Raw genomic sequence first — 26,670 nt, 5'->3', positions numbered from 1 at the left:
TCAAGTCATGTTTGTTTCTATCTCTCCTCAGCAGCATCCGATGCCAGCGATGGCAGGTCAGCATCAAATCCATGGGCAGATGCCCGCCCAGGTGCCCATGGGCCCTTACCAGCAACCTCAGTTCGCCCAAAACGGGCTAGAATCCTACCAACAAGCGCCACAGATCCAGCCTCAACAGTATACCGCCACCGTTGTGCCCCAGTCACCCGCCGACGCCCCAGCAGTTTACACACAGTCACAAGAGGGCCCCGGCCAGCAACCCGTCTACAGTCAACCCCAGCCTACGGGGGAAGGGGCAGCAGTGGGATTCGTGCAGGGGCCCCCGCCGGTCAGTGGGGAACAAGCCGGCGTCACGCCCACATTCACCCAGGTACTGACGAGTCCTTACGTAAGAATGTTTTTTATTATTTATTTCTTGGGGTTTACAATTTTAGATTCCCTTTTCAGTAGATTCATCTGTGCTTGTTTAAAGGGACATGTTGCCTTGGATTGGGTGAGTTGACCTCATGGAAAGCATTTGTAACTGTTTGTTATAAGATGCATATGGTTAGAAAGATGTTTTAAAAGTAGAAGATAATGATCCACACAAATATGCCTCGAAATTGCGTGGGTTTCCTTTTACTTTGCAAACTAACACGATCTGCCATTTTGTGGAGTCTGACTCCACAAATAGGCGTACCGTATATAAGTTGTATGCATTTTATAACAAACGGTTACAGATGCTTTTTAAAGACCAACTCGTCCAATCACAGGTAACGTGTCCCTTTAAAGACTTCCTTCCATCTGTAGAGGGATTTCCGTTAGATGGTATAATTCTTAGCAAATGTCTTAATGAGATTTTCTTCCCCTGTGTGCTTTCTCCATGGATTGAAGATTTAATATAGTGTGAGTAATTTCATCAATCATGTTCAGGAGAAGGTGAAGTTTTTTGTCGCATTAGTAGAGTGCTTAAAGGTAGTCTGCACTATTGGTTCATGACGGCATCCATCAAACTAAAGAGACAACGCATTAGATTATACAACCTCAAAAAGGGCGTCTCAGAATGTGCTTTTTGTGAAGAAGAAAAATGCACCAGATTGTCCATTTCAGTATCTATTAAAAGAAAGGAGTCAGTTCGTTTGTGGTACTTAAAGCCATTGGACACTTTCGGTAAACAGTGTTGTCCACACTATGTGTATCACAACTTATATATAAAATAACAAACCTGTGAAAATTTAGGCTCAATCGGTCATCAGAGTTGGGAGAAAATAACGGAAAAACCCACCGGGTCATGACATGTGTTTACTAAAATCCGTAATTCTTGTTGACAAGAATTGATAATTGTTTTAATGTTTTCTCAAAAAGTAAAGCATTTCATGGAATAATATTTCAAGGGAATTCTTTTACCATTACCTTCTGTAAACCCTGTAAGTTATTTGTAAATCTGTGAACTTTTATCAAAATGTTCCTCGGCAGCAGAGGAGAAGCAAAACAATCAAACATCTAAGAATTGTAATTCGTAAACATTCTAAAAGTTAAAAAAGTTTTCCTCTCTGATATTGTTTTGAAATATCTCCGATACTGTTTTGAAATGTGAAAAGTAATATTTTCTGGAATGTTAATTGGATTCTCTTGATTGGTCATTTTGGTTCCGCATGGCGTTGACAGCACATGATGCCAGCGTGACAAACTCATTGTTTCACAACGATATAGGAAATCAGTAATAATAATTTAGTAATTACTAGCCAAGAGTCATTATCTATCACCTCGGAGACTGATGATCTTCCAGAGAGTCGTCCGTTCTTAGTCGTCGCTCATCCAGCCCATTACTGCTTTTGTCACCCCAAGACTAAACAGATCGGCCTCGATTACACTAGTCCATCTGTGTCCGGGCATCGGAGCGTGTCTCAGGGTCCAACGATATTATCTCTGACTCTCTTTCCGGTCTTCGTCTCATTATTACAAGGAATTATTACTAACAATACTTGGCACCTTGCTGTCACCTACAAACTACAACCTAATATTTATGTACGTAGATATTAGCAACACCTCGTTTGAAACCATGGGAGAATGACATGTTAGGAAAAAGTTGCTTAGTGCAGTTTAAACATGCTTAGCAGACACAGGTTATCAAACCAAAATTTTGATTTTTAATTATAGAGGTGGAGACTAATCTGTTAATGATTTCCCATATCCGTTAGCATAGCAAAATGCTTATTAGCGCAAAATATGTCCGGCCAAATCACAAATTTCTGGATCCCTGCCAATCCTTAATAAGCATTAATCCTGTGCCTGTGTGTTTCTGCAATTATGGGATGCAAATACAGCCAGCGATTTTTTGAATCGCAGGCGTTTCAAACCGTTGTTGATACAACTGTAGAAAAACACCCTGGCATTAAGAAATGAGTTATAGACTGCAGTCAATACAGATGTTGTATTTTCTGGAATTGCAAAATCACGATATACTAATGGACTGTTAATGACGGGCTTCCTGCCAAGTTTTAATTTTAAAATGAAATTGTTTAGTAATAGATGAATTGCACATGATGTGTTTGACCACCGTGTATTTGTTGACAAACATGCTGCACATGACTCTCAGCCAATGATAGCCTTTCACACTTTCACAGCATTCCGCCAACAATGGCAGCCAAAAAGGGGTTTATACATTTTTTATAAAGAAAATTATTTACTAGCGATAACACAATCTGAATCTGTTTCAAGTTGTTTAACATTTTTAGAAGGTTTCCATTTGCATTGCTAGCAGACTCTCAATTTACACAGTAGTAGTCGTAAACATTATTTTCTTCAAAGAAAGGTGTTAGGAAAACCGAACACGCCACTGAATGAAAAAATGGCTTCAGGAACGAGATTGGTAACACGTTTCACTTTACAGTCATTCAACTGCAACGCCAAGAGGGTGTTTTCACTTGAAGAGAATACATTAAGAAAGCAAAAAAACAACTCATTGATGTAAATGGCCGGCTACGCTTCAAGTGTCTTGGACTCAGTTATTTATCTTCCCCGCTGGAAGCTACAGAAACAATTTTGATGGATGAAATATTAATGCAGGGTAACCTTTGTGCTTTGGTGGTTTGTCGTGTGTTGTACATGATATTGAGTATGAATACGGGCTTACACAGGATCACTTGAGGGGGTTAGTACAATAACAGTTCAAGAATTAAACTATTTGAAAAATTTCAAAAAATGTTGATGGCCTGACGTTTCAACCGTATCAGAGTCTTCCGTGGAGACTAAGTGACAACAAAACACACAAATAAACAGGTTTATAAGTACATTAAAAAACAAACAATAGTTCATAAACTATGTGATTTAAAACAGCAGATTATTTGCCAATTCAAATTGCTGATGTATTTAATAATACCTGGATGGTGTCGTTCATGAGTGAGTAGGGTTTAGTTCAAGTTGACTAACACCATCTGGTAGATGATTTACATATATACCATTAATAATTCTTGACTACATGGCTGCAGTCAATAGCTGACAACAAACTCTGCAAAATTATGTTTTAAAAAAAGACTCGCATCAATGATCGCAATATGTTCCATTTGAGTTGAAACTGAAAATATTAGTTGCTCAACATTCTACCTGCAAGATTTCTAGACGACAAACCTTAACTTTATTAATGTCTTTGTATATAACCGGGAGCAAGGTTTTGGCCAAGATTCGGTACTTAAAGGGTGTCCAAATTTGCTGGAAATTTAAAAACTGGGCGTCCAGATTGTTCACTTACAACTGATGTAAATGACAGATAAAACTGGGTGTCTGAGTTGGTCACCTACAATCATTTACATATGACAGATAACACAGGGTGTCCACTGTCCGCATTTAAATCAGGGTTTACGAAACCACCCAGACACCTCTCTGGCTAACACTGTGACACTGACTGAGAGAATTCTTGGACTTGGTATGTTTTCTGGATGTATTGTAAGGTTTGCTGGCAAGCATTTCATTGAGGGAAACAAAAAAACTAGATTGGTCTACAACTGATGCGGAGTGTATGTCTTCAGTGTCCATCTGACTCATCTTCATCAAGTGGTACATGTATCATGTGCGCCGTCTCTGCCTCTTTTGTTCATAAGACTTCTCAAACATTCATCTCAAAAGCATCCTTCAACGTCCTGACAGAGTTTCTCCGACTGTGAGGCCCTTCCTATTAAAGGCACTGGACACCTTTGGTAGTTGCCAAAGACCATTCTCACTTGGTGTTTCCCAACATGTGCATGAAACAACAGATCTGTGAAAATCAGAGAATAATGAAAGAATTCAACCCTTGTTCCATTACTTTGTGTGATTTCAGATGCATTATTAAAGGCTGCAGATGGAATCTTTTATTATTTGAGTGAGAAATAACCTCTTTCTCAAAATATATGCTACTTCAGAGGGAGCCATTTCTCACAATGTTTCATACTATCAACGGCTCTCCATTGCTCATTACCAAAAAAGTTTTTATGCTAACAATTATTTTGAGTTATCCATGCCTTTAAGCGATATTCTAGTCTGTATGTGAAGCATTGCTGTTGTAATGTTCCCCTTTAAGATGCCAATTATTTGAACAAGGGAACTCCACTTGCTTCTCTTCTCGACCAAGGAGGTTTCACCATCTCAATATTTTCGTCTTCAACTCGGAGGCCTGCAGCTTCGTAAGAGGAGTGATACGATGACGTCAGGACGATGGATGAATAGGGACTCAGCCGAAACCCCCCAAAGGGGTCTTGTCATAATAGCGCCTGAATCGATGTCTTCGGATCCCCTCAGAGTGATCATTTTTTTATATGGTGCTTAGAGGTGAGATTTGCATAATTAACCTTATTCATCTTTGTATGACATTCCTGAAGAAGGGATGTGGAACAAAACCAGTTCTTGCCATCAACTGTAGAGCTGGTGCTTTTCCCACTTTCTCCAACCACAGCTGGTGTTTTGGAGTTTTTGAATGTGATGGTCTTGGTTTCCTTTGAGAGATTCCGAAAGACAGGTTTCGCTGGATCAATGGACATCTGAAGTGCCGCCATGCACCTCTGGCCTTCCTCTATGAAGCAAGCAGTGTATTGTTGATGGTAGTTGACTTGCATTGGACAAGCTTGTACTTGGTCACCTGTCTTGAAATATGCATCACGATTCTCTGAGCTGGTATTAAAAAATGTATTTGTCTTGTTTGCTCAGCTCTTAACTCTGTTATTGTAAAATCTCTGATGTTTAACATAATGGAGTTACAAATACTGAATGAATAATCTCAAATGCACCTAAAACAACTTACCAGACCCTTACATAAACCTCTACCTAAACAACAAAACCCACCATGTTTTGAAAGAAAGAAGAATAAAGAAAATTCATAAACACGCCTTCATCATAAAAAGGTTTCTCTAAGTAAATTATCCTTTCATGCTCTGGAAAGTTCTTGATTTTGTGGTTGCTTAAGCATTTGTTCAATTTGTTGTCACTTTTTGTAGTGTCCGATGATGGCAGAAAATTACCCTTGAATTTGTAATACACAAGGATGAGAAATTTCAGAAGTGTATCTGAATTCAGACGGTGTATCTCCCTGGTGACAAAATTGATGTTATTTTCTTTCGATATAAATACTTCCTGCTCTTTGATCTACTTCTCTATCACTGAGGATACTGTTTTCAAAAGCTCCTAGAAATATATAACCCCAGGGGTTACCAAAAGGTGGAAATGCCATCACTTCCAAATACCTCCTGAAATTTAGATTGCAGTCACAGATTTTTTTGTCAGGAATTACTTTCTATTTTAAGAAATGAAGAAAATTCCAGGTTTCTGGTTGATTTCAGTAGAGGAATTTGGTTAGAATCCAGTGCAACCTTGAGTAATACCGCAGGGGAATCCATATGGTACTTTACCTCATCATCAAGAAATGGTTTACACTTATCTAAAGATATCTCAACCATCTGTGTGTGGTTTTGCTGGTGGGCCAGAGAGGAGGTTCCTTTTGTGTAACCCCTATGGTTTTATTGGGAGGGAGTTTTAAGGTTACTGATCATGTGACCTTCGACCACCAATAGGATCCTTTCATTGATATGCTGTGCTGTGATTTGTTTAAATGGTTGCCCATTGACTGGGTGTATCTCCTTATATGGACATCTACTGATCTCAGAGATGCAGTCCATTGGCGCAATTGTAGAAAATACCACTTAAAAAACTTCTTTGCTGTCCAAAAAATTGAATGGGGGCACTGGTCATAACAATGCAAACTAAATGTAAGGCTGGTTGGTAACCTTTGTCTGCTAAGCAATACTTTTCTATGCTAAGCAAGATTTTGTGCTTACAGGCTTTATGAAATCGGGCTGATGAGAGTCGAGCAATTAAGATTTTTGTCTGAGCTGTTCTTTGCAAGAAAACCAAAACCAAGGCTGAAAGAGCAAATTAATGGTCTTGCCTCATTTCCTATTGTTTATTGCGAAAAATAAGTCAAAAGCCAGAGGTAACACAATAACAATTTTAATGGATGTAACAGTTGCATTATGGAAAAAGCACTGAGTGTTCAGTGCCAAACACACATCGGAGTAAAGCTGAAATAATACGACGCTAACGTTTTAAGTGTGTACGGTAAAGAAGATGGATATGGTGAAGATTTCTGTGGGTTTTTTTTCTTTTGTAAAAGACAAGGTTGAAAATATGCAATGCATAGTTATATTCATTTACATTGTTGATTTTAAAATAATAATAATAATAAACAACAGTATTTATATGTAGCACCAAAATCCAGCTAAAAAGACGCTCAAGGCGCCTTAGAGAATTAATTCAAAAAACAAGAAGCCAATAAACATGCCGATAAATATATACTACATTGTAGCTGTACAGGGATAGGAACAACACAAACTTCTTAAAAACATTTACTGAAAACTTGAGGAGTCCTAAAAAGGAAGAATATAAGAAGAATCGTTGACCAAACAGTAATACTTAATCGATGCAGACAATGCAAATAAAACTTGAAGTAAAGGTTTGTGACAAAAGTAAACAAGAACGGGGTTAGTGGCGATTAGCACATGTATACATTTTACGAATGATGGTATTAGAAGATTGGTTTGACTCGGTATTTCAGGATGAGCAAAATGAATCTTTAAAGTAGCTCGGTTTATGAACCTAAACAAAGCCAGGAAAAGAAGAAAAAGAAGAAGATATAAATGTTTTTGAAATTGATCAGTAAAGACACAAGTAGTATCATTAACAATCATCAAAACAATTGCAGATATCATCAGGCTCTTGTTCTGTTTTTCCTTCTGTCGGAATATTCAAGGCATCAATGTCATGGAGTTGCTTACGCAGATAATATTGCTTAACAATTTTCTGCTAAGCAAAAATGAGCAGGATACCAGTCACAAAAGGTACATGGAATGTGGGATGGTAACCTTAATCTGGTAAGCATTTTTTTTTTGTGGTAAGCTACTTTTGTGCTCAAGCTGCTCTATGAAATCGGGCCCTGGCTGATTAATGAAAATTTGATTCCGTTGATGATAAAAACAAGACTTGTATGACAGTAACTTTATATATACCAGTTTATCTAGCGGCATATTGTTTATACGAAGTATCAAGGCATCGTTATGAAAGTTGACTTTGTTTGGTTGTTGATGGGCAGATGTTCCAAACCTGTCAAGTGTTTCAACAATCAACAAAAGTGAGTTTTGATAGAGACATCCACGTATGTGCGATCATATATATATTTTTTTTCTTAAGCCGCAAAGCTGCAAAGCATATGTTTTTTTTTATAGCTTCGTCATCGGTTAATATTCATTGTATATCTCAGCGATGTCTGTGTAAGTATGCGCAGGCATCAAAAGATCTGTTGGTGTTGTGCTCTCTGCAAGTTTTGCCTCAAAGAGCAAACTGGGTCTTTTAAGTTCAGCTTTCTTAATTTAGTATAAACATGGTGAAAGGTCGGCCATGTCTGGCCTACTTACTACCAAGCTTGTTCAATGTTCCTTGCTGTGCTCTGCAGTTCGTTTGGAAGCCCAGAGGCAATCTACCTTTGGCATTATCATTATATGTTTTTCAAAGAACATTTGGCTCATTTTACATGTGGAAGAAAAAAAACAAGGTCAAAATGCATTTTTTCGTTCATCCCATGGTGTAATTTGCATCCTTAGATTGTAAATGTTTGTTTGTTTGAAGTTCTTATTTCACTCATGATACTTATAACAAAAATAAACAGAACCGTCTCAAAAAGAAAAGACCAGAGAAGTATTTGGTACTGTTTTCATAAAAGTGGGTATAACGGCTTACACTGGTTGTATTATGAGGAGCTCTACAAAAGGTTTTAAGCAAAACATCAGGAGTTGTAAATCCTTTACAATGCATTGCTGTTGTTATTATCTATTTGGCCTAGCTTAAATTGACAAATCTAAAGTAGATACAAAATAATACTTAAAAAAATAAATGAACTACACAGAAAAATGAATGATGCTAAAAGAATAAACATTCCCCTACAAATATTTAAGCCCGAATGAAGCTTGAAGCGATAGGATGGGATGGGAAATTGAAGAAATACGGAAGGGCCGTGATTGAGGGAATAAGCTAGGGGACAAAGGCAAAGATTTAAACCAAACAAATATCCCCCAACAAAATCAAATGAACAAATAAACAAGAAACCACAGAAGCAGTAGAAATAACAACTTAACAATAACAGCAATAAGAAGAACAAAGAATAATATTAAGCCGGCCAAATTAGACGCAAGTGAAACTAAACAGCATTTACCAAAAGCCTGTCTACCCAAGCATCCCGATAATGCTGATTGAAAATTAAGCCAAATTAGTTCATAGAGACATAATTGTGAGAACATCTTGCACAATAAAACTTAACTGTTCAGAAAGAAACTCGGAAAGATGTTTGGTCTGTGTGCGTGACAGAAAGTATTCTGTAATGAATTATCCTGCTGGTTTCCACAAGGCCTTGGTATTTCACTTATTAAAAAAAGAAAAATGCATCTCAGTTGTTTTTGGGGATGCTTGTATTCTTCATCGTCGTCAAGCGGAAATTTCCAAGATTACAGAGGAAGAGGGAAGATATGAGAGCAGGATACCATATGGATGACATCGGCCATCTGAGACCTTTAACTCCCCCACCCTCTCTCTCTCTCCACTGCTGCCTCCACTGTCTCATCTCTTGTGTTATTAATTTGGGGCTGCGTGTAACGCAAGACTTGGCCCCTCATCTTGGCAACTGTTTCAACGATGGGACAAGACAATTACTTCTAATCAAAGATGCAAGGATCTTGCCATGTGCAGGCTTGTCATGCTGCCTAATGACTCCAACACACACACACACACCCAGGTTCGGACGACATATGATCACAAACAACATCTGTATTATACATCCCGTTTGCAGAGCTGGACAAAATCTTAAGTATTTTTTATGAACTCTGAGAAGGAAGGGAGAATCCTAAGAAGAAGAAGAAGAAGAAAAAGAGGTGAAACTTGATCGGAGCATACTCCTTGAGTGCTAGTATATTTACTGGTATGAGGAGGAATGCTAAAGACAGACTTCACCATGACATCTCAAGGAGTAGGGGTGGCATCGGGACTCTGGCAGCCTGGGCTCAATTTTGTTGTCTTCCCACAATCTTCGGAGACGGGAGAAGAAATGATGGGACCGGTATGTTGTATCTTCCTTGTGTTCAACATTTTGTATTCCGATTGCTTGGAATTACTCGATGGTCATACTCCGTAAATCAAGTGTGCAAAATTTTAATTTTTCATGTTGGGTTTTCTGTCTGCGCTCGATAGGTTGGTTGATGTAATTTTTTGTACAAGTCGTTTCGTCAAAGGCGATGGCTATCAGTGAATATGTGGTGAGCTGTTTAGTCTTTCCTTCCAGTTGGACTCGTTTTTAATGCTTTGTGATATCTTGTATATTATTTAAATTATTGCTTTAATAAATTTGTATGTAGTTATTTTGGTTTAAATCTTGCTTGCAGACCAACATGACAAAGCTGAAGCCATTCTGAATTACAGGTTTCACACTGAAAAGTTTTATTCTTCAACATTGACGCTGCAGCCAACAGACGATAGTCAAATTCGTGGATTCTAACTTTGCTATAGACCTCTCCAGTGTTGATAAACAAACCACCCTAATTGGCATGGACGGCCGAATGTTGGTAAAACACCCAATCGTGTTAACAGATGTTTCCACCAAACTCTACATTTTTGGCAAACTTTCAATTAAATTAAGTACCTCCCATGATTGGTTGCTTTACAAATTCAACACTGTTGTGATTGTGTACACAGGAAATCCAACCACTGTGGTATTTTTTTGTTGCACAACTAACAAAGTAAATGAGGCTTTGTTCCAAAGGACCCGGCTGTTTCTATGGTATTGGCTGGGCTGCTTTGGTCATCCTATGCTAGTTCGGCTGCGGCTTTGATTTGTTGTTTAAAAGGCAATGGCCACCTTTGGTAATTGTCAAAGACCAGTATTCTCACTTGGTGTATCCCAACACACACTCAAAATAACAAATCTGTGAAAATTTGTACTCAATTTGTCATCAAATTTGCAAGAAAACAATGGAAGTAAACAGACCCTTGTTGCATTATTTTGTGTGCTTTCAGATGCCTAATAAAGGGCTTAAGCTGAAGTCTTATATTATTTGAGTGAGAAATTACCTCTTTCTCACAAACTTTGTTTACTGCAGAGGGAGCCGTTTCTCACAATATTGTATACTACAATAGCTCTCAATATTGCTTGTTACCAAGTAAGTTTGGTAACAATTATAATTTTTGCTAACAATTAAAGTTTTTATGCTAACAATTATTGAGTAATTACCAATAGTGTCCAGTGCCTTTAATGCACTGAAAGTCTCTGGAAAACCATTGTCATATAATAAAGTCTTTTCTCACACCATTGCCCTTTGTACACAGGCAACGGATATCAAATAGTAATCACCCCCATTGCACTTTTGGATGAGTTGAAAGTAAATTAACATGTGGCTGTTAAATATTCATGCGTTCCTCCATCGTTGGCAATTACACACACCTGGCTTGGGCCGTGTGGTGTTACTCTGCCACGTCATGTACTTTCTCTGTAATTGTGGAGCTGTTAGAATCAAGCTGGAAATATTTGACGATTAACATTGGATGTAGAATGTCACATTGAATATAGTCTTTGGAAACATTTTTTTGCGATATACGTAGGCCTATGTGATATTTGAAATTCTGTGTATCCTTTCTTTCTTGTTAGATTTTTCACAGAAATTATTACAGGCCATCTTCGCTCTGGTGAAGGGCACCTCTTTCAGGGAAATGTAAATTTGTATTGGAACTTTGCAAAGGGCACCGCAGCAATTGCTGTGGGTGCCATTGGTCAATTGGAGGCCTGCAATTTGTGAAAAGTAGACATCAGTTTTTCTTGAAACGAAAACAAAATGTTTGAATCGATGATTAATTTTTTGTCTTGTGAACATTATTTGCTGCAGCTGTTGATAATAAAAACTATTTTGAGAACAAAATTCACTTTGAAGTACATTGGTTCAGCTAGCGCTACATTTTAAGTGTGCCCTTTTTCATTGATATTAAAAATGGATTCAATAAATGATTAAATGATGAGGTGTTTGGCAGCATCTGAACTTGCTAAACTTTGAAAGTATGCTATGTACTCAGTCTGCGTGATGCCAATTTACCTTTGGGCTTTGTTGTGACCATGTGATGTACGTCGTGAAGTTGTGGCAACATTAAAAAAAACATTTCATTCGCAAAGATTTCAAACACACAGCACGTAGTTACTGTCAGTCTCAGGACTGCTCTGCTAGATTTGATGGTACGTGAATATTTATCACTTTATTCAAGGTATAATAGCCTAGAGTCTGCCGTCTGCCGCACTGCACTGTAGCGACTCCATCAACTGATTCAGAGACTAATCAACTAAATTTTGTCTTAATCAAATGGATAGACATTCAGTAATGTTAGCAACATGTCTACTTTTAAAAGGTTAAAGGGAAAGTTTGATTGTTTTAATCCTATACAGATGTAGATGTACACAATAAAACTAACATCTAAAAGTTTTGTCACGTTTTGGAGAAATCACCGAAAATCCGAAGGAAGAATAATTCCTAAATAGGATGCAAATACAACCATTGGTATGAATTTACCGGAGGATTTTTCCTGGGGCTCAATTTCATAGAGCTACTTAAGCGCAAATATTAGCTTGAAACAAAATAATTGTGCTAACTTACCATGAAAAAAGTTTGTCAGCCAAAAAAACATACCTCTGCAACTGGTATCCTACTAACTTTTTCTCTACAATTCACACAAATACATTCTTAGAAACCATTTGAGTACACGCCATGATCTAAATTTGTGTTAGAAATCTTTTCTCCGCAGGATTTTATGTGTTCTCTTAGACTCTTAAAAAATCCCATAAAATTTGTTTTGTCTGCGGACCAATTAGTTTCACTTAAGAATGATATGAAGGAGTTTAGATAGCGTTGAGGTTTATTAGTTTAACCATGCATACAAAGTTTGCTTTACTTGTCGAAATGCACGTACGCATTCAGACAGTAATTTGAATTATTCCGAATGGTTTTTATATGAGATCCATCTGGGCCCAATTTCATAGAGCTGCTTAGCAAACAAATTTGCTTAGCATGAAATTTCTTCCTTGATAAAAACAGGATAACCAACAAAGTTTCCACGTAATTTTCAGGATAAGCAAACAAGAGCTGAATACCAGTAACAAGCAATATGCAACATATGGAAATTTGGTTGGTAATATTGTTTTATCAAGGGCGAATTTTCATGCTAAGCAAATTTTTGTGCTTGGCAGCTCTTGGAAATTGGGCCCTAGTGTTGATTGCAAACCTCTGTGTACAAATGAAAAAGAAGAAAAAATGTCGGGTCTTTGCATCTTATGTGAAACTCGGGTTATTAATTCTGGCAAGGGATACCAGGGGATGGATAGTGGATACCAGGGAGGATTGATACAACATCCAAAGCCAGATGGTCCCGTCGTCAAAATTGTCTTCCCTCGCCACACATGGCCGCCTGACCTTAGCCACAAGATTCCGTGGAGCATGCTGCCTTTTTTTTTCCTGACGGGATAATATTCTAGGATATTAAAAAATTGTTGCCCTCTAATACTCAATGTTGATAGATACTTTTTGGTGGGGGAGGAGTTTACCCTCAGGGGAAGGAGGTAGCTATACCGTCCCTATAAAAGCCTAAAGGGCACAAACTTCTTGTGGGACGGAGGTCGACGAGGGTCAGCGGAGTTGATTATTAAGGAACTCAGTCAGTCATGGAGTAGAAGAATCATATAGGATGGTATTACAGATGGTTGTGTTTACTGAGCTAGCCTGGCTGAGGTGCCATACTGGGACACAACCTGGCTTTTCACTGTGATGGGTTGGATGGCCAGGCTGGCTGCAGATGGTCCATATGGGACGGTTGATCATTAGATATGATGTGTATTATTTTAGGTTTTGAAAGAGAAGGAAAGGGTACAGTGAAAAATAGATATTGAAATCATGTGTGCTTAAAAGAATTACAGCATTTGATAAATTTGAGTGGTAGTTTACAGATCAGGGCCCAATTTCATAAAGCCTGTAAGCATCAAAACTTAGTAAGTATAGACTATATTGCTTAGCAGAAATATGTTACCAACCCAAATACCATACAGTTAAACATTGGTTCGACTGGTACCCCACTCACTTTTTGCTTAGCTTACGACGGGGCTATGTTTTTCTTGTGGATCGTAATTGTTTGTTAAAATGACTCATATGCTACCAAAGTGCTCCTTCAGCATGCACTGCAGTTGGTTGCCTCCAAGATGCCTGTAAAAATTGCCTCTTGCAAGGCCCATCTTCCTTTTTACCAAATTGCCATAAATTTTAATAGCTGATCCAAAATAACCTTACCATGACTGATCTACCAGTCCGAGTGAATATCATATTCAGACAGGATATCAAACAAGGTTTGAATGGAGACCATTAGCATGGGAGCTGGCGTCACCAAGCATCAACCGGGTATCTTGGCGCTAGAGCTATTTGCCATACTTTCCACTTTTTGTACGTCACCTAAGAGCTTAATGTTTGTTACTGATATGCGGCAACATTGGTTGCTAAAAATAATGGTGTTGAGTGAAAGAGTCAATTTAGGGAGTGAAAAACTGATGATGGCGCCAGTCTCCCCATGTTTGTTTTTGGTTTTTTCTTGTCCAAAAGCTGTAAAGCTTAAAAGTGATTTTTTTTTTTTTTTTTTTTTAATTCATAAAAGTGTATTTTTATTTTTATTGTGCAAATGAAACAAGTAAGAGCTTATAGTTATACAGGTTTGTTGTTTGTGGATATCTAAATTGAAAAAGTACACTTTGTGGAACAGAATTGACAGTTATTTTAACAGACTCAAAGATAACATTTGAACAGGATATTACACAGAGTTAGGTAAATATGGATTGCACATAGCATCATCGACCGCCATATTTCACAACTCTCAGCCAATGACAGCCTTTACGCGTACACGTGTCATCAAAGATGGTGGTTAATGAAGTCGTGTGCAAGCCATCTTAAGACAACCACCGGACTTGTCCAGTCATAAGTTTACTGGCCCAACACTAAAACTACTGCCCTCAAGCCTGTGGTCCATTATGAAAATCAAGCCCTACATGGTCTATATAAACAGATAGATGGAAATGCTAACAGGTCTTATTTCTCATCCGGGTCATATTTGACGAGTCCGCTATCCTACCTTTCATTACAAGTGCTGTGAAACAGAGCATACTGCACAGTGTATGTACTTACCTTTTAGACAGGTAGTATTTGATGACAGTATTCAAGAACCTTCTGTCATAGACTTGACTTAGAGATCTGGTTACTCCTCTGCAAACGTCTTTCGCAAATTTGTGGTCGGAATATCCGTGGAATATTGAAGAAGACGCTCTACAGTTTATGATCGGAGTTGTTGAATTTACGGTTGGTTTTGTTTGTACCAAATTGTAAGATAAGCTCAAAACACCAAAGGCTGTATTCAGATTCTTTTATGAAGACGGTACTGAGGTGTATTCAGGGTTTATCTTAAACTTTTTAAGTAACTCGCCAGCAGGACCAGTTAGCTTGTAAATTCACTAGTCTGTCAGCTTTTGCATTAGTCCATAAGTCATTTTAAATAGGGATGCTTTTTAACACTGAGCTAGCCAGCTGGACTATTTTGAGAGAACTATGATCTGTACTCGGATGTTTGACTAGCATTTGATCAGGGGAGAATGTTGTGTATCAAGAAGTTGTGATTCAAATGTTTTTCAGCTCAATAAGAGTGATTGTCTTTGTGAATATTTATTAGACCTTTTGGATATGAGAGAAGAATACTTTGAAGAAGTATGCTGGAGGGATTTTGTTCTGTTCTTAATTTATCCTTATGTGAACTGATTATTGCAATCTTAACTGTCCTTGGCAGTAGCTTGGAATACCAGCCATTACCTCAACAGGAGGCAAGAACACAGGTCAAGGATCAAGTAGCTTATAACATTTGTAATGGAGCGTTGGATATCAGCAGTTCAAATATGACAAAAGTTATAGATTCTCCCCCAAATCAAAAATACCATTTAATTGAAGATTTGTTGATTTAACTTTCAAATCACGTTTCGTCTTGAGTCTTGTCTCAAGACGAACAGAATGTATACTATTCGAAACGTTGAGACCACACCAGCTCTTTTCAGAGCCAACACTCCCACAAAAGAGATTTACACATGATTGTACCCGCAAGTTTACTATTAATTTATAGCTTCCTCCTATCTTTTCTTATCATTGCTGAGAATTTGTATTTCTCCAGCCTTAAGATGAAAAAAAAAAGTCAGCAAGTGTTTATAATTCCTTCTCTCTTTCTTTTTGTTTTTCTGCATACAGGGTGAGCAGCCACAGCCACAGACGTCACAAGCGCCCCCAGCGGGTGAAGTCGGCCAGGCTGCAGTGCCTGTATTACCTGCAGCAAAGCCTGGTGAATCACCAAAGAGGCTTCATGTATCAAATATACCATTCAGGTTTAGGGATCCAGACTTAAGGGTCCTTTTTGGGGTGAGAACTAATTTTGTTAATTTGTATCTCACAGTTTCTAATAACGATACTTGATAATTCATGGAGTTTACCCAAGTTCAAATAAGCCTTTGAAGTTATCTACCTAATTCTGAAGTAGTTAATCAAAATCTGGAAACTAAACTCAAAAGATTTGTAATTTTATTTGTAAGTTATATTCATTTGGATTTTACCCTTATACGTTGATGTGTGTTAGTTCTGTTACTCAGTACTTTCCCATGTTCTGTGAAAAAACCAACACTAAAATATAATACAAAGTTTGTGACTTTACCTAGTCAAGCTCTTAACAAATGGATCTTATTTTGCTTCATTATTAAACCATTTAGTTTTTGTCATTTTTTTACAGCCTTTCGGTCCAATCATAGATGTAGAGATCATCTTCAATGAACGGGGGTCAAAGGTGAGTCAACAGTGTTCCAGTCATGTGACCCCCTCCCTTCAGTCATGTGACCCCTTTCCTCCTTTCGCATGTCGTGTGAACGAAAACAACCAGAATGCGCATGCTGGACTGTATGGTTCTGGTTTGCATCAAAAATGGCTTCTTTTTTTGTTTGGAATTTCTTTGACTTTATTTTTAAATTTTTTTTCCCCTTCCCTCGGACTGATGCATGTCTTTACTCAAGGGTAAACCCAAGAGCGTGCGTGAGAGCATGAGTTATGAGTTCTTGGATTAGTTACTCGCTTTGAGACACTCAAGTTCCTCGAACTTCTCTTTGGCAATTCGAAACGGAACAAAAATGGCGGCTGTTTCTGAAAAAGTTACTTTCTTTATTGCTGGATAGTGTATTTGAGGCGGTATTTGGCCATGGACGGAAGTGGGGGGTCCAATCTGAAGGGCTTTTGGCAACTGCTTAAGGATGGGTTTTAGTTTCGCTTTCACTGTTCAGCTGAGCTGATCTGTTTCTGACAAAATGCACGACTTGTTCAAAGTTTTAAGTTCTAGAATTTCTGATTGTAAGAAAGGAATGCTACTTTTGAGAAACTGGAATAACTGTTTTATTCGCAAAGTTATCGATTCACCGGATGATGCACTGGAAAACTTTTATTTTTACTTGATTTTATCAACAAAACAAAATGTTGCTATTTGTTTCTCGAACACAGCACAAGTGTATGTGTGCAAATCATTAACATTGCTAGACAGAATCTATGTCATCATTATTTTAAGTTTCAGCTGAGGAATTACAGAAACCAGTGAAAAACAAACTGCGAGCTTACATCCAAAATATTGAATGAAAAAGGAGAAGTTTGAGGAATAGCTTGAGCAAAAGCATGGTTTGGATGAAAGGGGGAATCGGACATCCTCCGAGAAAAAAAATCCCAAAACATGTTGATGATATTTTTGGGAGAATGACTACTGTTTTGGTTTGTGCATGATGAAACTTTCAGTTCTCAGTTTGTTTTATTTGTGCCTGAATAAAAATCCCCCCACTGACTGCCTTGAGTTGTTAATCATGTTAGGTGTTTTCATTGTTAATACTGTGGGCAGGGATTTGACAAAAACTCAAAGTGGGGAAGGGTTTAAAAATTCAAAGAACTGCTCGGGGTGTGTGGCGCACAAACGTTTCATGTCTCATTGACAGCCACTGGTGTGTCCAACTAAAAAAAAAGCACATTACATTGCTTCTGAGTCAACCACAGCAACCTTATAAAATAATGGACTCAGAGAGAGAATTATCTTTCCCATAAAATGCTTCCAAGTTTGATTGCTTCAGACAGACAGTCCCCTTGGGCTGAAATACAAATCTTCTTGACTCCACGGTTTATGTCCCGCCAGTGGCTTTCTTTCATCAGTAAAGTAATAAAACTGAATGAAAACTGGAAGAACGAGTACATGATGTATGCATTGTAAGGATGGACGGCTTGAAAAAAAAATAACGGCATAAAATTGCTGATGAGTGAGTGATAAAAGTGACATATTTCTTAAGTTGAAAGAAGTTGTCGTGTAGCATCTTATCTTATGATGTGACTAAAATTTTGGACAGTTAAATTTCAACCATGAAACCAAGTGTTGAGGAAAAGTTTTGAAGCAACAATAATATTCTCTATGATGCAATGACCAATCTGAAAATAATATATCAAAAGAATTTCTTGAATCCATTTCATAATGGAGAAACAATCTATAAGCAAAAAGTAATGTTACTTTCTCAAACAATTTTTGAAAAAGTAGTTTCACAGAAAAAGAAAATCCATCTCGGCATCAACACACAAAAAAGTCTTACAGACAGTTTTGTAAAACTGTTCTGGCCACTTGCCTCTGGTTAAGTCAGTTCTTCAACCCCTTTGAAAAAAAAAATGACAGAACGAGCCCCACCCCCAGCCGCCACACCTTTGGGTAGGTCTTTGGATTTACCAGACAGGATAACGCAAGTCTCAAACTAGCCTAGGCCGCTGCTTTTATAACCAATTCTAATTACACTGAGAACTGAACTGCACGAGGGTAAAACATAAAGAGAGGAAAACCAGAAAAGACAGAAAGTTGTGGATGGAGAAGAGAAGAAAAAAACCGAAAGAGAGTCTGATTAAGAAATTAATGATTGACATGACCCGGAGAGACACATAGGTTTCTTAAAAGATCATTCATCAATGGCTGTTATCACTGTCATGCACCATCACCCATTACTTCCACTCTTGTCAATTTCATCTCCTTAAAAAAAACGAAAACACAAACCAAAACATTTCTAGCGGGAAGAATTCCAGACGATAAAATTGGTACGGGTTTTCTACAACCAATATGTGTCATCTTCTAAGAAATTCTTTACTTTCCCTTTTAAGACATTCATTTCAATTATTTACCCACTTGTTTGGTGTTAATACACTACTCAAAGTTCATTTAAACTCTTTAGGCCATGTCTTTGAACACTGCAATGCACTCTATTTGTATATTTTTCTCACTGCACCGAAAGCACACTTTTTGAAAACTCATAAATTCTTCTCCACTTCCTGGCTTAAATTTATTTTACATCGATCCAAATTAAGACTAATAAATAAAACATTTCAATGTGATAGAAATGTTTGAATATTTGAATTTGAGCAAGTTTTAAAATATAAAACATGGTCTTTACAGCAAAACATGAGCCAATTTCAGAAGTCTTAGTAAATCTAGGCAGCATGTCAGTGTTTTAAATAATCGGGGACAAATATTAGATGGCATGGGGATATGAAAGCACATCTGTTTGCGTTATGTTTTATTTTTGATTGCAGTGCATACGTGTTTGGATCATGTGAACGTCGGTGTTTTAATTTATTTTCATATTTGAATTCACATAGGAATGAGCACTTGTGTGGTTCAGGTTTCCCCACCCAATGGCAACCACAACTACCTAACACATAGTTTGTTTAGAAAACTTAACTTTTTTAAAGGAATTGAACAAATTAGTTTAGAATATATAAATCAGGTGAGAGCGTTTACAGTTTGTCATTTGTTCAGTTTGTCCATGGAGGTAGAATCTTAAAACTGAACTGGCTATTAAATCTTGACAAAGTGTAATAAGCTGTTGCAAAGTGCTTACCAACAAAAAAAGTACCCATGGTAAAAATGCAATTTGTGACCCACTCTGTGGAAATGAGTCAGATGTAGGCAATTTCAAGAATTGAGTTATATGCATGGCTGGAAAGAACACATCAGCAGCAGTAATTTGGTATATGTCTAAGCTTTGGGGTGTATCGCGTTGCTGAGTTACTCCCGTTTGAAATTGGCAACTACACCATTTTCTTTGAAAAACGTATTACAAGTAAAATGATATTTTTTTGAACTACCATTGTGTGAAAAAGGATACAAATTAGACATAAGTATGATCACAAAATTGTTGTATTCATAACTTTATTGCCTAAAAGTAAGTGTTTTAAAGTTTAACCATGCAACTAAAGATCTTAAAAATAAAAGAAAAAAATCTTCTTCTTTTTAAACTACATTTTCCACATTAAACTGTCCATAACTTAATATTGCATTGGGCGTCATTTGACTCATTTTCACAGAGTGGGTCACATTTGGTCTTAATGGTCTGACGTTCTGACCCTAGCAGAGTCTTTCTCGAAGACTTAATCTTGAATGTTAGTAGTCATCAATATAACATTTCGAAAGTTTGTTTTTTAAAATAGGCCTATTATTATTAATTTATTTGGGTAGTCTTTGTGTCAGAATGACAGTTTCTGTTAGTTTGGTTTGAACACAGTCGGGAAGAAATACAACAACATTTCGGAAGATACTTTCCCTTACGTGTTGTTCCTGTTGAGTGGAGTGGGAGGGGCAGTGTGGGGTCTTTAGGGGAGGGGGGGACCCAGCTAAAGTCAACACCAGCTGTTATCTGCTCCCATTCGTGCACATTGTAACATTCTTAACCCAGTTTGTCATGTGCTACTGATTCGATAAGCCAGCCATTTGAGACGCATTGATGCGTTCAAAGTATAACCAGGTCTACTGGGGCTTGTTGATGCGTCAAGATAAAGATGTAATTTGGGAGCGAGGGTAGTTTGTTGGAAAAGAATTAAAACTTATCAAATGCCTTAAAATTTGTGCACAAATGAATGATTAATCTTAATGCAATTAATCTAGGTTGAAATAATAGTCAGAACGTGCTGGCATTAAAACCTGAATTCTCTAGTAAGTCCGTGTCTAGTTGAACTATTTTAGAAACGCTTAGGATTTGTTCAGCGTTTGGGTAATTTGAAAGTGTAGGATTTGCTCAACTGTTTTATAGGGTAATTTGAAAGTGTAGGATTTGTTACACTATTTCTTAGGGTAGTTTGGAAACTCTTGGATTTGTTCAGTTAGGGATGATTTATGGATGAGCTGATTAAAATAATCTAGAGTATTTAAACGCCTATATTATGCTACAATTGGATACAATTTGTATGCCTGGCCTCCTGTTAGAGGTTGGTTGTACATCCAAATTGATGGCAAAAACATAAGAGAGATTTTATTTTAGGAAATGGGATTTAGTTTAAAGGCATTTAAAGCTAACTTAAAGTAGTTAAGTTTTGAGAGAATTGACTTGATTTAAATAAATTGATCCAGTTCAATGTATTTTGGAGACTAGGCCTATAGGATCTTTTCACCTTTTGCTCAGAGTTTTTAGGAAAACTGTAGACTTTGGTAACCGTTTTCTATGTTGGATTTGTTAAACTTTTTTGTGTGGCATTTTAGAAGCTGTATAACTATTTTAGGTAATGGGAACTAGAATTTGTTCAACTGTTTTTCAGGCTATTTTGGAAGCTTTGAGTTGGTACATTTTTTTTTCTAGGGTATTGAAACTGTAGGAATCTTTTAATTTTTTTTTTTTTTTAGGGGTGAGTTGTGGTCAGCCAAGGGTTTTCTTAGAGTGCACCATTCACCACTCACAGTGTTTCATTAATCCATGGTGGATGTCGTAGGTGTGACTGTTTCTTTGGGCTGTTCAATGTTTAGAAAATGAGCATGATCCTCCCAGAAACGAAAAACCTCCCGGCCATGTTTTTTTTTTTTGATTTGTGGCATTCTTTGTGAATCTCTCTCCCCATTCCTGTCCATTCGATATTTGTGATTTGTGTTTTTTTCTAAAATATTATTAGATGACACATATTATGTGAATTATGACATGTATATATATATATATTATGGTGCCTCTTTGCTGATTTTAATACAGTTACTCCTAAATGTGTTTTTTTGTTTGTTAACTTTTCCGACAAAAAACAAAAACTCAAGAAATGAAGCAACCAAAACAAAATGATAAAACCGGCTTTATTTTGTTGTTGAAAATGTAGCAAAACTGCACCATTTTTTGCCAATTAAATGTGTTCACCATGTACATGCATTGTGATTGCCTTCCAAACACTGTTTAAGAAGTTGGAGGGCATGATGTAATGCGCCATCTCATGCAATATTTATGATCATTGTGCATCTTGCATCTGCTCCTGATTTTTGCACCTTGACCTTTGACCTTATAGAAGGTGACACCCCCATATGGCTGCCCAAGTAAGATGTATCACTGGAAAAATCATTGTTTTTGTTTTTATTAGAGCTTTTTCAATGTTCTGAACACTTGTTTGTGGAGTACTAACATTTATTGTGATGATTTTTTGATGTATTTTAAAAAACAATTTATGAAAATTTCAAAAGAAATATGAGGTTTAAATTGGGGCCCTTTAAACCCCAGAAAGAGTCTGGTGCTCTGATCAAGACTTTATATGTCAAGTGTTCAAGATAACAGGTCAAACCAGGTGGTTCAGGTTTCAAACCATTTTAAAAAATGTGTGGCACACTTTCTTGATAAACTTAACAAAAAGTGAAAATTCCTTAGAAATAGTTAAATAATCACTCTTGTTATGCGGTATCCTAGACTGTTATCCTAAAAAGTTATATATTTTTTGAACAATCTAGGTACCAGACTTGTTATATACAAACGGCCAAAACAACAAGAATCAATTTTTTCAAAGTCAGTGCATGTAACCCCAATTACAAGTTAGGATACCAGACCCATTTTCGGACTAAGCCAAAAACAAAAACGAAGGATCAGACCATTCAAAGTCAGTGCATGTAACACCAATTACAAGTCAGGATACGAGACCCATTTGCACTAATAAAAACAAAAAACAAGTATCAGACAATTCAGAGTCAGTGCATGTACCCCTAATGGTTGGTCAGGGTACCAGACACACAAGCCGTAGCCATATGGGAGGTCACCCTTCTGATCACTCATTGATTGCATTCAGTGTTTCTACTGCTTGACCTCTTCTCTTTTTATCCACAGCAATATTGACAGCTATTTATTCCTGCTTGCTACACACTGTTTCATCACCGCCACAAAAACCACTGCTAAAGCACTTCTCATTCCTTATTATACATAGTTATGGATATTAAAATGATTCATGACTGTGTTTTAATTGCAATATGTTTTTGATTAATTCTACCGCCAAATTATCATTCCCGTACTGGTATGCCTCACAGACCGAGTGGGCAAACTGGCGAGGACATTTTATTATATTGTAAATTTTCTAATTTAATCATGTAACCATCCGTATCTTTGCTGACTCACCGTTGAATTTAGAATTGCAACAGGAAATTTGTTATTGAGTTTTTGGGTTCACGGGCGCTAGAGCCGAGTGCAAGTTTTGATTGATAGCATAAATAATTCCAAGATGGATGTGGAAATTGTTTTTGTTTTGAAGCATTACTTAAGGTGAGCTGTAAGCGCGATTCGGCGGTGATGATCAGTATGTGGTTTTTGTTCTTCATTTTATACAAAATGTAGTTTTTCTTGATTCATACCCATTGCTTTCGAATCATGTAGAGTATAATGATATTGATGCTTCATCTATGCTATAATGAGTACATGATATTTGCCCATGCTTGTATTGACCCACATAACTCTCCCTGTTCATTCTATGACTCATGAGGGGGTAAACTCCTCCCCCAACCCCATCCCATCCACTCTCTTAATGAAAGAAACTGATACCTTTTTTTTAATAACAAGCCTGAGCCATGGCTGTGCAACAAAGCTGGTCTCTATCATTCTCGTACTATCACTGAGCATGAACACATTTTTTCACCCGGTACCCAGATTGGCAGAGCTATACAAACACAAGTCCCATGTCGGTTGCCGCAATACAGTGTCACATGATTGATAAACCCATCTTCTTCTTGATTGTCTTACCCGCCTGCATAATTTCCTAATATGCTTTAGGGGAAATTTTCATGATTTTGTTGAGCTTAGAGTTGAGCTCAGAGTTTTGCTATTTTTTATTCAAACGCCTCTAACACTTACGTGAACGTTAGTCTGCACTTCATTTCAGTATCACTTGAAACTAATGAGGGGGGGGGGTGAGATGGAATGGAGAGTTACATGAACATCTGGCAGCTACTACTCATCAGTGGTTTCAAATGCACTGAAGCACTTGGTTTCTGGGTTTTTGTTTTCTTACGAAGTACTGCTCTAAAAGTGCATTGGCATTCTAAAAATGTCTCATTTCCAAAGCCGTGCAGTTGAATTTGCATCAATCTGTATCAAGACTACTGAAGGTGGGTGGACAGAAGTGCAAGGGACATGAACATTAAGGAAGGGGGGGGGGGTCTGTGTTTGATTCATTGTAGAAGTGCTCTAAATGGGTTATACTAAAACAACAAAGCATTGACAACTTTGTGAAGAATCTTGGTCGTCATGTTTGTTCAAAACTTATGAGAGATGGTGCTATTAAAGTGGGATGTGAATCAAGCAATTTTATAGAATAAGTTATCTTTTTGTGAATAAATCAAATCACGTAACTTTTGTATATTTTTCTAAGGGTCTCAAAAAAGTCAAATTTTTTAAGAGTCATACTGGCATTTCACTTTGGAATTATGCAAGGGGTTTAGGACAATTAAGAGATAACATGACTGTATTATTGGTAAATTTAAACAAAAGCTGCAGTCGTTTTATTTGACGATTGATGGATAATGTGACATTTGTGTTATTTGGTCAGGTGTCCCCCCATTCAGTTTGGAGATAGATTCAAATTTATACATAAATTGCCACAGCAACAGACAATCACACACTTGAGAAATTCTTCTTTAACTCCCCAGTCATTATAAAGTCAATGTTGGTTTTTGACACAACATTTTTCTCAATTTCTTTTTTATTCTCTGCGACTATTAATGACTGTTGGCAATGGCAATCGGAAACGTGTGAACTGCCCCCTTTTCTTCTGCATTAACATCAACTATCATCTTGCTATGAGAGTTTATCAATTCATGACTCCTTTCCAGGAATGTAATCATGTACTAAATTGCAATCATTCCTCTTTATAACAGCTCCAAAACACTTCTATACTAGTTACCCCTGAAAGTATCAGTCATCTTAAATACTCTTAGCCCCCCTGCCCACCTTCTGACTCCCTGTTTCTCTGCCTGCCTACATCTTAAAAAAAAAAAAAAAAGCCAACTGCACGATTCTCTCCAATGATGTAAAACATTCAATGCCTTTGCACTTTTTTTACCATCAGAACTGATTTTAAGAATGTCATAACCAAGCAAACAAAAAAACAAACAACAACAAATAAACAACAACAAAACCTATGTGCTCTCCAGTACTCTGCATGATTTTTATAATGTGTTGCATGTTTTGTTTTTATTTACTTCCCATGCATGCAGGGATTCGGGTTTGTAACTTTCCAAAATAGTTCCGACGCCGACAGGGCACGAGAGAAATTGAACGGCTCTATTGTTGAGGGGCGCAAAATTGAGGTGCATGTTGTTTCGTAAGATTTATCCTCCTTAGAAGTAAAAAACGAGAACATTTTCCAAAACAAAAAACCCACCGTGGTTTTTTGGAATGATTGTATTTTATATAATTGTTGTTGTTATTCAACGGGGCTAAGTTTGTACGGCTGATTTTGTTCTCGATATTGGCAGTATGAATTTTTAGTGTGGTGTTTTTGGTTGGTGTGATGTATTTTGCATGAACCGACACTCTGAAGTGCTTCTCGTGAAAAAATATGTCACACTAACCATTAGCCACACAGCCCTGTATCACCATGACAACGATGATGATGATGAAGAGCAAAGTCGCGAAGTCTGTCATGTAAACACAGCTCTTATTGGCCAGAAAATGATCTCTCAAACAGCCAGTGTCCAATCAGGAGTCACCTTTAATACTTTCTGTAGTCACCGTGTATAACACACCTGAAAAGTTGTCACTTTTGTTTTTCTTCACATAAAAAATTTACTTTTTCACAAACTTTTCAATCTATGCCAAATCTTAATCAAAACTTCTTTCACTTTTGTGGTTCAAAATGGTTGACTAATAATACAAAATTAAAAACTGAATATTTACAAGCTTATTATTTCAACCCCCGAAATTGTCGTGACAGACTTCCCTACTTTGGTCCGTCCATGATTTTCTTTGTTGTTGTTCTTCCTTGTCACTTCTGCCAGTCCCGAGACTTTCTCTTTCCACCATTATTTGCATTTATTTCTGTTCCCGCCAGAGGTTGATAAATTGAGGCCAATTGATAGAGTCGCTACTCATAATAGCGAAAAAGCACTATGTGAGCTAACGTAAAAGGTTGGCTCCCCTCGGTAGGTGTGGGTAAGTTCACTCACAATTCCTCCGAATCCGAATCTGCCATGCATCCTATGCCATATGTATGCATACAAATGTATTTAATCCACCTTTTACCGCAAGTCAAACAAAAGATTTTACAAAATTTGAGTCTCAATAACAATACAAAATCCTGTCTGAGGTTTTTAAAATTTAAAATAACAAACTAAAAAATAAGATTGGGTTTCACGGAGTTGGTTAATTCTTTTTTAATGAACATATCCTATAGGTTGGTGTGTGCTTTGTATCTTTTATCGACACTCAAACAAATATTCCCCAGAATGAATTTGGACGAGTTAAAATAGAATGTGCATCCTAGAAACATAGGAATCGGGTTGCATTGTGAACGGTTTACCATGCTCGGTGTGCTATATGTCTGTTCCATTAATACTTATAGTTTTTGTTACCACCACGGGATACTTGCATTATATATCTACATGTTATGGATGGGTGTGTTTATTTGTTTATAACATCCGGAGAGAGGCAGTGTTATGTACGAAGGAACCAACTGCATGTGGTTATATGTTTCTACACTGGTTGGTTTTCCAGAGGTTTTAAAAAAATATATTTTTTATTATTTATTCACAATGTTT

At 37.3% G+C, this 26,670-nt stretch overlaps 1 protein-coding gene across 6 annotated transcripts in view; it reads left to right on the top strand.

The window, feature by feature from the left end:
* LOC117292374 (RNA binding protein fox-1 homolog 3-like) overlaps nucleotides 1-26,670 on the top strand; it is a 64,288-nt gene that overhangs the window by 14,151 nt on the left and 23,467 nt on the right. For 4 of the 6 annotated variants that reach the window (XM_033774402.1, XM_033774403.1, XM_033774399.1 and 1 more), the window contains exons 2-5: nucleotides 32-388; nucleotides 15,843-16,010; nucleotides 16,375-16,428; nucleotides 25,129-25,221. In XM_033774402.1, the coding sequence (XP_033630293.1) occupies nucleotides 32-388; nucleotides 15,843-16,010; nucleotides 16,375-16,428; nucleotides 25,129-25,221 (672 nt within the window). The remainder of the gene's footprint in view (nucleotides 1-31; nucleotides 389-15,842; nucleotides 16,011-16,374; nucleotides 16,429-25,128; nucleotides 25,222-26,670) is intronic. The other 2 variants (XM_033774400.1, XM_033774401.1) reach the window with 2 other exon arrangements.

The sequence above is a fragment of the Asterias rubens genome, chromosome 7 (assembly GCF_902459465.1).
Source record: "Asterias rubens chromosome 7, eAstRub1.3, whole genome shotgun sequence".
NCBI classification, from domain to species: domain Eukaryota; kingdom Metazoa; phylum Echinodermata; class Asteroidea; order Forcipulatida; family Asteriidae; genus Asterias; species Asterias rubens.
Note: the sequence above shows the minus strand (reverse complement) of the source record. Positions and strands in the feature narration are given on the sequence as shown.